The sequence below is a fragment of the Cheilinus undulatus genome, linkage group 14, assembly GCF_018320785.1.
Source record: "Cheilinus undulatus linkage group 14, ASM1832078v1, whole genome shotgun sequence".
NCBI classification, from domain to species: Eukaryota; Metazoa; Chordata; class Actinopteri; order Labriformes; family Labridae; genus Cheilinus; species Cheilinus undulatus.
Genome location: NC_054878.1, coordinates 4,261,574 through 4,274,569, shown reverse-complemented (window position 1 = coordinate 4,274,569; position 12,996 = coordinate 4,261,574). Strand labels below are relative to the sequence as shown.

The 12,996-nt window shown below is 44.3% G+C and overlaps 1 protein-coding gene across 1 annotated transcript; it reads right to left on the bottom strand.

Moving 5' to 3' along the window:
• Positions 1 to 6,090: 6,090 nt before the first annotated feature.
• LOC121521790 (trace amine-associated receptor 1-like) lies at positions 6,091 to 7,095 on the bottom strand. Its single transcript, XM_041805953.1, has one exon. The coding sequence runs from the start codon at positions 7,093 to 7,095 to the stop codon at positions 6,091 to 6,093; it is 1,005 nt and encodes a 334-aa protein (XP_041661887.1).
• Positions 7,096 to 12,996: the final 5,901 nt, after the last annotated feature.

Below are 12,996 nucleotides of genomic sequence, written 5' to 3'. Positions count from 1 at the left end.
AAGGCTCTGGATGTTGTAGGGCTGTCTTGGTTGACACGCCTTTGCAGCATCGCATGGACATCAGAGACAGTGCCCCTGGACTGGCAGACTGGGGTGGTGGTTCCCCTCTTTAAGAAGGGGGACCGGAGGGTGTACTCCAATTATAGGGGGATCACATTTCTCAGCCTCCCTGAAAAGGTCTATTTGGGGGTCCTGGAGAGGATGGTCCATCAGATAGTCGATCCTCAGATTCAGGAGGAGCAATGTGGTTTTTGTTCTGGTTGTGGAACAGTGGACCAGCTCTACACTCTCGGCAGGGTCCGGGAGGGTGCATGGGAGTTTGCCCAACCAGTCTGCATGTGTTTTGTAGACCTGGAGAAGGCATTGGACCATGTCCCATGGGGAATCCTGTGGAGGGTGCTCTGGGAGTATGGGGTATCGGACTCCCTGATAAGGCCTGTTCAGTCCCTGTACGACCAGTGTCAGAGCTTGGTCCGCATTGGAAATAAGTCGGACTCATTTCTGGTGCAGGTTGGACTCCACCAGGGTTGCCCTTTTTCACTGGTTCTGTTCATAACTTTCATGGACAGAATTTCTAGGCGCAGCCAGGGCGTTGAGGGCGTCCAGTTTGGCGGCCTCAGGATCAGGTGTCTGCTTTTTGTGGATGATGAAATGATGAAATGATGAAATCTGAGGCCATGGTCCTCAGTTGGAAAAGGGTGGAACGCCCTCTCTAGGTTGGGGATGAGATCCTGCCCCAAGTGGAGGATTTCAAGTATCTCGAGGTCTTGTTCACAAGTGAGGGAAGAATGGAACGGGAAATTGACAGGCGGATCGGTGTGGCGTTGGCAGTGATGCGGTCTCTGCATCGGTCTATCATGGTGAGGAATGAGCTGAGTTGAAAGACGAACAAAGCTCTCGATTTACCAGTCGATCTACGTTCCTACCCTCATCTATGGTCACGAACTGTGGGTTGTGACCGAAAGAACGAGATCATGGATACAGGCAGCTGAAATGAGTTTCCTCAGCAGGGTGTCTGGGCTCTCCCTTAGAGATAGGGTGAGAAGCTCGGCCATCCGCGAGAGACTCGGAGTAGAGCCGCTGCTCCTCTGCATTGAGAGGAGCCAGAAGAGGTGGCTTGGGCATCTGGTCCAGATGCCTCCTGGACACCTCCTGGAGGTGTTCTGGGCAGGTCCCACTGGGACGAGGCCCTGGGGAAGACCAAGGACATGCTAGAGAGACAGGTTGCTCGGCTGGCCTGGGAATGCCTCGGAATCCCCCGGGAAGAGCTGGACGAAGAGGCCGTGAAGAGGGGTGTTGGCTTCCCTGCTTAGGCTGCTGCCCCCGCAACCCAACCTCGGATAAGTGGAAGAAGATGGATGGATCTTGTTTCCCCTTTTTTGCTAACTTTTGTTAAAGCAAAAATGTATTTTGATTCTGTAATCAGATTGTATCAAATTGGACCGGACCGAATTGTTCTGTATTTTAATGAATCGTCAGTGAATCAAATCAGTCTGTGAATCAAGATTTGATTCAAATGGTCTTGAGAAGGAGAGATTCACACCCCTAGTTTATTTTTTAGGAGCATTTAAGGAACTGCACGGTTCCAAATTATGATGTAATCAAACGAACATTTGGTTTTTAGTTTTTTCAATTGAAGTTTTGAAAGGAGCTGCTTCTCCTGTCAGTTTCCATCACTGACATCAGACTCAGACAGGTGTGGTCATTAGTTAACCAGGTGAGCCTGATTAAAGGGAAATTACTGAAGGAGGCTGTTCCACTAGAATAAGCAAGTCACAGGTGTCATGAAACATCGGGAACAAGAAAGACCCTTCTGCAGATGAAATCCTGAAACAGTGCAGTATCCTGCAAAGAGCATGAAAACACTGGATATTTCAGGGAAATGAAGAGAGATCATCATACTGTGAAAGAATTTATGTGTGATTCAGAGCATAGACGGGTTCGCTCAGATAAAGGTGGATGAAGGAAAGTTTCCATCCTTAGTGCCTGTGGAGTGGCAGACCAGGATGGTGATTTCCATTATTAAAAAGGGGTGGGCTTGAATTATTGCGGTATCACCCTGCTCAGCCTCCATGGTAAATTTTACTCTACGGTGCTGGAAAGGAGACTCCAGCAGAGGACCAATGCGGATTCTGTCCTGGCCGTGGAACTGTGGATCAGCTTTTTTATTCTTGCAAGGCTCTTTGAGGGAGCATGGGAGTTTGTTCATCCAGTCTATATGTGTTTTGTGGACTTGGAGAGGGCTTACGACCATGTACCTTGAGGGGCCATGTGGTGGGTACTTCAGAAATATGGGGTTCTGGGGCTGTGGCGAGCCATCAGGTCCAAGTATGACCAAAATGAGAGTTCTGTCCGCATCCTCAGCTCAAAGTTAGACATGTGTGTGTTGGCCTCTGCCAGGGCTGCCACTTGTCCCCGACTCCATTTATGATTTTTTATGGACAGGATCTGAGGCGCAGCTGTGGGGAGGAGGGTCTCTGGTTCCGAGACTTCAGAACTCCATCTCTGCTGTTTGCAGATGTGTTTCTGCTGGCTCTCTCGACTAGGACCTCCAGCAGGCACTGGGACGGTTTGCAGCTCAGGGCGAAGTGGCTGATATGAGGGTCAGCACCTCCAAGTCCTCTCCCAAAAAACGGTGGATTGCTCCCTCCAGGTGGGGAGTAAGGCTTTGACCAAGTGAGGGAGTTCAAGTATCTTGTTCATGAGTGAGGTTAGAATGGACTGAGAGATGGACAGGTGGATTGATGCAGCATCAGCAGTTTTGCAGATGCTGTACCGTACATTTGTGGTGAAGAGGGAGCTGAGCCAAGAGGCAACGCTTTAGATTTACCCAGCCCAACACTCACCTAAGGTCATGAACTCCGGGTGAAATGAGATTCCTCAGGAGGGAGTCTAGGCTTTCACTTGGAGATAAGGCGAGGAGCTCGGACATCCAAAAGGATCTGGAAGTAGAGTGGCTGCTCAAAAGACGCCAGTTGAGGTGGTTCGGGCATCTGATCAGGATGTCTCCTGGGTGCCTTTCTGTGGAGGTCTTTTGGGCATGTACAACCAGGAGGAAACCTCAGGGCAAACCCAGAACTCGTTGGCGTGATTATATATATCCCATCTTGTCTGGGTGCCCCTTAGATTCTCTCAGAAGGAACTGTAAAACGTTGCTGGGGACGACTGAGTTGACTTACTCCGCCTTCTACCACCGCAACCCGACCCCAGATTAAGTAAAGTTTCTGTAAGGCAAATTTCTTGAACAAAGAGAGCAGCAGTAAAAACCCACTGATGAGTAGCAAACAGGTATTTAAAGCTGCTGGTGCCTCTGAAGTCCCAAGAATTTCTGGACCAGGATCCAGAGATTTGCTGTGTTTCAGCCACTCTTAACTTATACCCACAAAGAGAAACAATTGCAGTTGGCCCAGAAACATATGAAGACTAATTTTCAAACAGTTTCATTCACAGGTGAATGCTGTGCTACACTGGATGGTCCAGAGGGATGGAGGTCTGGATGGTTGGTGGATGGCCACCATGTCCCAACAAGGCTGCAACGTCAGCAAGGAGGTGGTGGAGTGATGTTTTGGGCTGGAATCACAGGAAGTGAGTTGGTAGACCCCTTTAAGGTGTTTGAAAGTGTCAAAAATGACCTCAGCAAAATATGTGGAGTTCCTCACTGCCCATTTGCTGCCATGGTATAAAAAGAAGAACCGTGCCTTCCAGAGTGAAATCATTTTCATTGAAGACAACGAACCATCCCATGCTGCAAAGAATCCCACTGAGGCCTCAGCTGCTACGGGCATTAAGGGAGAAAAGAAATCATGGTGTCGCCACGATCATCCCCTGACCTCAGCCCCTATCTATTTATTTATTTATTGTTATGTATCATTTATTTATTTTAGGGGTGCCGATAACCGGATATCATTACGTCATTCCGATAAGTCAGATAGCATGACGACTAGCCCCATAACATATTTTTTGTCAGCACGGCAGTGCTGGCGTTTTGTTTTCTTTCTCATGAGACTACATATTCCGAAACAGCAGGTGGCACCACAGTACACAACCCGCTGTTAAGCACCAGAGAAGAAGAGGAAGCAGCCCCTGTGCTAAAATGGTAACAACATGGTTGCGTTATTCAGTATTTACGGGGAGGATAACACAACTGTTTGTGTAGAATTTGCCCTGCAAAGGTCGCAAAGAGTAGAAAGAAGTCCTCGATGGATCTTATAAGTCACTTAAGAGTCATCATCCTAATGACGTTAAAACAAAGCAGCAGCAGCCACTAGCCTCAGCCGCGGGCATTAGGACTGAGTCAACGGCCAATGCCAGGCAGAGCGCTGATTGTAAGCAAGCATTGAAAACTGCAGAAAGTTTGCTAGAGCCAAAAGAATAACAAATGATAATAACAAAATCAGTCTGACAGTCCCCTGATCCATCGCTACATTCATAGACGTATACCTGCCTGCTCTGTTTGCTCTGCTCTGGTTTCATTCAGTCTGATCGACTTTAGGAACAGAAGTTTAGACACAGACCACGGTAGACTTAACATTCTTAACCTATCTCTGATATGACTTATGAAGTGCATAATTTTTAGTCTTTATGTAAAACATTAGCTTGCTTTAATTCTGGTTAAACAGCAAAAAAAACAAAACAAAACAAAACAAAACAAAACAAAACAAAAAACCCAGATCCCCAAATATCTCCATTTGTTAAGCATAACAGCCTGTTATCATTTGGTTTTATGGGGGAAGACCTGTCAGTTGTTTGTGTATGTTGTACTTGGTACACAAATGTTTAACTAAAAAATGTTAACGATAATAATAGTTATAAAGTCAGAATGGTTCTTTGTTTTTTGAAAAACACGAGTGATATTCTTACTACCAGATGTGCATAAACACATCAAATAAACTTCTTTTGTTAAATTAACAACTGAAAAAAAAACATCGGTTATTATCGGTTATCAGCCATCAGGAGTAGGAAATTATCGGTTATCAGTATTGGTTAAAAAAAAAAATACTTATTGTGCACCACTAACTTAACTATTTATTTATTTATTGATTGATTGATTTCTATCGACTTCAATGTCTGCTAATAAATAAGATGATGGTGAGATGAGAATCTGTGGAACATCCTTAAAAGGAAGCTCTATGAGGGTGGATGCCAGTTTATTTCAAAACAGAAGCTCTGGTAGGCAATTCTGGGATCCTCAAAGGAAATTCAGGCAGGAACTAGACATGGACTTACAAGTTCAATGGATGACATAGTTGTTAGGGAGATATCAAAGAAGAGCTCTTATGTTAGGATGGAACTGGATCTGTAAAGAAGTTTTTGATAGAAATAGCTTTGATTTGAGAAAAATTACCTCTGAATGCAAGAAATTAACTGATTTCTGTTTGCAATCCTTTAGGAACTACTGAATGTTATGAAACTCTGTTTTTCATAATGATATGGAAATATGCATTTTAAGATATGTTGCAAAATAAATGCCTTCGTCATTATTGTTTTTTTTAAATACAAGATTGCAATATAAATGGTGAGGTATACAAAAATCCTGTTGACTGCCAATTATCTAGACTTTTTAAGAAAAATGAACAACAGTGTCTGCATAATAATGAAGAACAAATCCTAAACTAAAGTAAATACATGATACTGGTCCAGCCATGGCAAGAAATGTAGAAAAAGCAACAGTAAGTATGAAATCATGGATCATGTTCTGTCATCAGATGCAGAATCATCAGTGACATAGTCAGACTGTTTTGTCCCAACCATGGCAGTGACTGATGCAGGGGTGGCCTGGAGTATGGATGCACTGATGCTGATACCAGTATAAGGTGTTAGTGCTGAAACCAAGATGAAATTCATGCTCATGAAAAGCTGCAGGTATTTCACTCTGTATCATTTCAAAGCATGTTCAAGCATGAGAATATTTGAGATGAAGGCAAAGCAGCAGACATGCCTGCAGTCTGGTGACACTCTAAGCTGAATGAGGATGACAAAAGCAGAATTATCAATCAAAGATGATGTGATGCTCTGATGGAGGACAGTAAAGTAAGCATATTCTGACAATGAGCTGTAATGTCACAGATTCATCATCATCACTCTCAGAGTCTATCTCAGCAGTTTGGTGTTTGTTAAATCACCCTGAAATATTTTCCCAGTAACAATCATCATAAAGGCCGTCCTGAACCAGCTGTAAAAGAAAGCATAGATGAAAGGATTGAACATTGAGTTGACCAGCGAGAGCCAGATCAGAGCTTCAAACACAGGAACTGGAGCTGGATTCTGGCTGAAAGGAGAAAAGGTGAGGCAGAGGAAGAAAGGAGTCCAACACAGGAGGAAAACTCCTAAAACTATGGCTAAAGTCTTGGTGGCCTTTCTCTCACTCTTACTGACCGTGGCTCCAGACTTGGTGCTCTGACATGTTTTGTTCTGGATTCTGCGAGCCTGTTTCAGCGCCACCAGGAAAATCTTCAAGTAGACACAGAGCATTATTATCACTGGGAGGTAAAAGGATAGAATCGGTCCAACTGTGTTTTCCATAAGCATATCAATAAAACAGCCGTCTTCACATTTTTCATTGTTCAGTCCAGCAATTAAGACCCCAATCCCAATGAGAACCGAGCCCCCCCAGCTGATCAGGATCATGACCCCAGCAACATGATGTTTGATTTTAGCTTTATAGGTCAGGGGCTGACACACTGCATAATATCTATCAATGGAAATACAACAGAGGTTCAGAATAGAGCACGTGCTGAGAAACACGTCAAAACTGTTGCGGACTTTACAAAATAAATCCTCCTGATAGAGACAGGAGCTGAGAGAAAACGCCATGCTGAGAGGAATAACCAGCACCCCTACAAGAAAGTCGGCCACAGCCAGAGAGAGGATCAGATAGTTAGTAGGAGAGTGCAGCTGAGTGAAGTACATGATGGAGATCATGACAAGAAGGTTTCCACACACTGTGACTAAAGACAACAAAAACAGGAACAGATATAACAGCACACAGATTATGGATGGGCTTTTAGTCAGGATGTAGCTGAAATCAGAGATTTCATAGCAGGGATGGATGTCCACAACTATGACAGTCCTGTTGTTGGACAAATCTGGTCCCATGTTTGGAAAGTCCTACAATCCAGTCAAGTTCATTCATGAGTGAATCAGAGACAAGCATTAGAAAGACAGAGACATTTCAAAGCAGCAGAAACAACGTTAGCAATGTCAGTCCAAATGACCTGAATGAACCTGTTTGTCTCTCAGACCAAACCTTAATGTTGTCCATGCACTGGAGTGAATCAGTGTCACATCTAACCCTGACCCTGTAACTCTGAGCACAACCACTATACTTATCAACACCTCCCTCATCATCAGGACCACTGTCCAATCAGCTCAAGTCTATTTGCACCAGATGGAAACAACAACCATGCTCAAACAGTCAAACTTCTGAAAAGAAAAAAACTAAAACTTCATCTGCATGGTGATTTCACTCCTACAGGAAGTATGAAGTTACTCCACAGCCAAAGTATCATGACAAGTCGAGAGGAAGGACTGGGGCAGTGTTTTTGTGATTGGTGTGAAACTTGCAAACCTGAACATTATCAAAGTTCGCCATTATGTAAAATGTTAAAAGGAAAAAAAAGTGATTTGAAAATCATTTTTAGTTACAGTTCCTATAAAACTTTGTTTTATTTTTTATTTTTTTACAGAAATCAGTCATGGTCAATGTAAATTAAGTGACTGCATAAATAATCACCCTCTGACAGATCTACCTCAACATAGGTCCAGCCATTGGTGCTAGTAGTCTCACAGTTAGTGAAATAGAGATCACCTGATTGCAGTGAATGTGTCTCAAGTGATTGCAGTATTGAATAAAGACACTTGTCTCTGGTAGGTCCAGTCACTGATTTACCAGAATTCCTGACTACATTACACCACGGAGACATAAGAACACTCAAAGCACCTCAGAGAAAAGGCGACTGAAATCAAAAGCATTTTCAATCAAAAGCATCTTAACAGGACAAGTTACATGTTAACATAGAACGCATTCTTTGATATCACCTTCACACTTCTGGCATCCATCAAACTTGTTTTTGGAGAGTGTCTGCTTGAATTTCTTTGTGAGTTGTCAAAGTCGCCTCCCAGAGCTGCTGTTCTGATGTGACATCTCCTTCTTGATTAAAGGGGAGAGGATCCCCCTGCTTGCAGAGCAGCCAGTGAGAAGTCTTGGGAGGAAGTACACCGCTGACCTGACTGACAAACACATGGCTTCCTCTGTTATGGCACTAGAAGGCCTGAGAAAGATAAATCAAAGCCACCTCCCAGGGAAATTCAAAACCTGGTGCTATCAGTTCATCTTGTACCAACAGCTGATGTGGCCACTAAAACTGAGTGAGATTTCCTCAGCAGCAGTGATGAAGATGGACTCAAAGGAAAACAACTACATCCACAGGTGGCTAGGGCTTCCCCTGGGCCTCTCCACAGCAGGCCTCTTCGGGAGCAAGGTACTCCATCTCCTATTGAAATCACTCAACCTGGGATACAAGCAGGAGAAGGTTAGGCTCGTCCTTGAGATGAAAGACTCAGCTGACCCGTGCATGCAGAACCCGGAGGTCCCAGTTCGAGCAGGGGGGCAAAAGTGAAAGGCTGAACAAGCAGGCGCACAAGCCAGCTGAAGCATCGCGAGATAGTTGGGTGGTTGCAGCCAGGCAAGACAGGACGCAGTTGGGGCCCAGCCCCCAAGCTGTGGTCTGGAGCCTCCAAGAGGGAGTCATCCTTCTTGACACCTGGAGGCGTGTGGAACATGAGGGCTGACTGGGATTGGCAACCCCAGTTCCCTCACAAAATCACGCCTACCACCCTCAGGCCAGACATCATCTTGTGGTCAACTGCAGCGAGAACGGTGATCATGGCCGAACTCACTGTGCCATGGGAAGAAGACATGGAGGGAGCCAACGAGAGGAAGAGGGTGAAGTCCAGAAAGCTGGCTGCAGCATGCACAGAAGCTGGGCAGAAGCCATCCATCTACCCAGCTGAAGTCAGCTGCAGAGGCTTCACTGGAAAATCGTCACAGCAGTTCCTGAAGACTCTCGGAACCACCGGGCCCAGGCAGAGGAGGGCTCTCAAAGAACTAGCTGAGGAAGTGAAGCAAGGGAGCTTTTGGATTTAGCTCAGGAGGAGAGATCGGAGATGGGAACAAGGATCTTGAGGCCAGCTGCAGGGAGCGGTAGGGACACATCCCTGCCCCTGCCCCACCATCTGGAGATGGTCTGGGTGTAAAGGGGCGAAACATCTGAGATGGGTGGCTTCCGGCTGATGACCCTGCAGCTGGCCTGACAGCACCAGTGGAGGTGCGCCAGGCAGAAATGCCCTGCAGGCAGAGATGCTTGTGCTCTAAACTGAACTGCCTCCCACCCTCATAGATCTTTAGCTTGAGGATGCTCCAAAGGTTCTCAATAGGGTTGAGGTCAGGGGAGGATGGGGGCCACACCATGAGTTTCTCTCCTTTTATACCCATAGCAGCCAATGACAAAACGGTATTCTTTGCAGCATGAGATGGTGCATTGTCATGCATGAAGATCATTTTGCTACGGAAGGCACTGATCTTCTTTTTGTACCATGGAAGAAAGTGGTCAGTCAGAAATTCTGTATACTTTGCCGAGGTCATTTTCACACCTTCAGGGACTCTAAAGGGGCCGACCAACTCTCTCCCCATGATTTTGTCCCAAAACATGACTCCGCCCCCTCCTTGCTGATGTCGTAGCCTTGTTGGGACATGGTGGCCATCCACCAACCATCCACTACTCCTCCATCTGGACCATCCAGGGTTGCATGGCACTCATCAGTCAACAAGACAGTTTGAAAACGAGTCTCCATGTATTTCTGGGCCCACTGCAACCGTTTCTGCTTGTGCACATTGGTTAGGGGGGCTGAATAGCAGGTTTATGCACGACTGCAATCCTCTGGAGGATCCTACACCTTGAGGTTGGCGGGACTCCAGAGGCACCAGCAGCTTCAAATATCTGTTTGCTGCTTTGTAATGGCATTTTAGTATCTGCTCTCTTAATCTGATGAATTTGTCTGTCAGAAACCTTCCTCATTATGCCTTTATCTGCACAAACCTGTCTTTGCTCTAAATAGGCCACACATTTCTCCACAGTACAAAGATCAGGCCTAAGTTTTTGTTAAATATGTAATGTTTTCAAACCTTGTCCAAAGCAATGCACTATTCAAGGCTTTTCAGCAGCAGAGATCCTTTTTCTTTTCCATATTACTGAAACCTGTGGCCTGCTTAATAACGTGGAGCGTCCTTCTTCTTAGTTTTCCATTAATTGGGCTCACCTGGCAAACTAATGATCACAAGTGTCTAAGTACCAATACCATCTATGAGATTTATTGAAAAACAAAAAACTGAATGTTTATAACATTTAAATCCAATTTGCATAATAATTTGGAACGAGGTGTAAAGTTCTCTGGTCTGATGAGACAAAAATGGTGCTTTTTGGCCATCGGACAAAACATCAAACACTGCACAACACCACAAACTCACCATCCCCACAGTGAAGAATGGTGGTGGCAGCATCATGCTGTGGGGATGCTTCTCAGCAGACGACCCTGGAGGGCTTGTAAAGGTAGAGGGTAAAATGAATGCAGCAAAATATAGAAAAGTCCTGAAGGACAATGTTGTTCAGAATTTGTGGCTGAATTTGAAAAGGAGTGTTCACGCCTGACCCCCTGTGTAACCTGACAGAGCTGGAGCAGTTTAGCAAAGGAGAACGGCGTAAAACTCCATTTGGCAGCTGCTGTTGTGGTCTGTGGTTTAATATTGTCTTGCTGAAATAGTCAAGGTCTTCCCTGCAGGACACGTTGTCTGGATGGGAGCATGTGATGCTCTAAATTCTCTCTCTACTGTTCAGCACTGATAGTTCCTTTGCAGATGTGTAAGCTGCCCCCCAGGCACTAATGCAACCCCATACCATCAGAGATGCAGGCTTTAGAACTGAGCCAGGAGAACGACCTGGATTCTCCCTCTCCTCTTGTCTCTATCACATGGCATCCATGATTTCAAGAATAATTTTAAATTTTGATTTATCTGACCACAGAACAGTTTTATTCTTATGTTTTCTCTGTAAATAAAAAGCTCTTGTGAATTAAGACAGTGGTTTTCAAAGTGTGAGGTGGGCCTCCCCTGGGAGGCGCCACAGAGCTTCAGGGGAGGAACCATGAACCTAAAAAAGGGGATTTGCTTTTCTAATCTCTGCTGTGCATTGAGCAAAATGGATAGATTTATAGTTACTATAGGGACTATGCTATAGAGCAGTGTTGCTCAACCCTCAACCAAAGAGCCAAATAGTTGACAAATACCTTTGCAAGAGCCACAATCTAAGAGGTGAAAGTTGCAAAACCAGCTTGAAGTAGCAATAACAATAGGTTAAAGGTGGCAAAATGGTCAAAAAGCAGCGAAAAGGGGCACAAATAGGGAGAAAGACTGGAAAACTGGTCAAACAGTAGGAGAAATGGGTGAGAAGTGACAAAAATAAGTGAGTGAAAAGTAACTTAAGTGGGCAAAAAGCTATCAAGAGTGGCAACAATGGGCAAAAAAAGAAGAAACAAGTGGTATGTAATGGCAAAGGGTAGTTTAAATTGACAAAAAGTGTCAAAAAATTGTGGAAACGGGCAAAAATTGGAAAGATGGCAAAAAGAAGAGGCAAAAATTGGGGAAAAAGGAAACGAGTGGTATTTATTGGCAAAAGGTAGCTTGAATGGACAAAAAGTGGCAAAAAATTTTTAAAAAAAGGGCAAAATGGGATAAAAGTGGCAAAAATTGGGAAAAAGTGGCAAAAAGATATTGCAAAAATAACCCAAAAAAAAAAAACAAAAAAAAAAACAAAATGGGGGGTAAAGGGATATTTAATGATGAAAGGTAGCTTAAATGGGCAAAAAGGTGAAAAACGGCAAAAATGGGGTAAAAGTGGGAAAATTGGGGAAAAAGTTGCAAGGGTATTTAACGGCATTATAACCGAAAAAGAGGGAATGGCAGATGTTTAAGGACATTTGCAAACCAAAATATCCAAAATACATTAATGTTAAAAATGTTTCAAGACTAGACATAAAGGTTTGAAATGTTTTTGTTCAATTTCAATCCTTTTTGTGGGTGGGGGTCCACCGGATGAATAATTTCTTCGTAGGGGAGGCTCACTCTCACACACTTTGAACAGTCCTGAATTAAGAGAAAAACTGAAATGTGGTGATGTCTTACAATATTCTCTTTCACTTTTCTCAGCAGCCCATTCAGGAGCAAAGGCTAGCTTCAAGAGGCAAACCAATAAACCAATAAACCAATAAACCAATACCTCTACTGTATTATTACCATCAGTAGGGTGGGGTAAATTCTCTACTGTATTATTACCATCAGTAGGGTGGGGTAAATTCTCTACTGTATTATTACCATCAGTAGGGTGGGGTAAATCCTCTACTGTATTATTACCATCAGTAGGGTGGGGTAAATCCTCTACTGTATTATTACCATCAGTAGGGTGGGGTAAATCCTCTACTGTATTATTACCATCAGTAGGGTGGGGTAAATCCTCTACTGTATTATCTCCATCAGTAGGGTGGGGTAAATCCTCTACTGTATTATCTCCATCAGTAGGGTGGGGTAAATCCTCTACTGTATTATCTCCATCAGTAGGGAGGGGTATTGTCGCTGTGGTGTGTGCATGTGTACTCTTACATATGAACAGGGCTTGACAGTAAGTTTTTTCACACCAGACACTGTGACTTATGGCTACTAGCCACTTAGTGTTTCCACTAGCCACAGTTCTGTTGTTGGGATTGTATGTGCTATATCTCATATGTACCTCTGCTATGAGATGAAACACATGCTCTCTCTTTTTCCCCTCATCATGATCAATATCAGCTCTCCTCTTAATAAAGCTGCTCTCTGTGTTCATAAACACTACAGAGACATTAGTCAGACTTCACTGATAGAGACAGACACTGAGACACTGGAGATTAAAT

Coding starts and splice junctions, on each gene's coding strand:
- LOC121521790 (XM_041805953.1), bottom strand. CDS start 7,095: ATGGGACCAGATTTGTCCAACAACAGGACTGTCATAGTTGTGGACATC.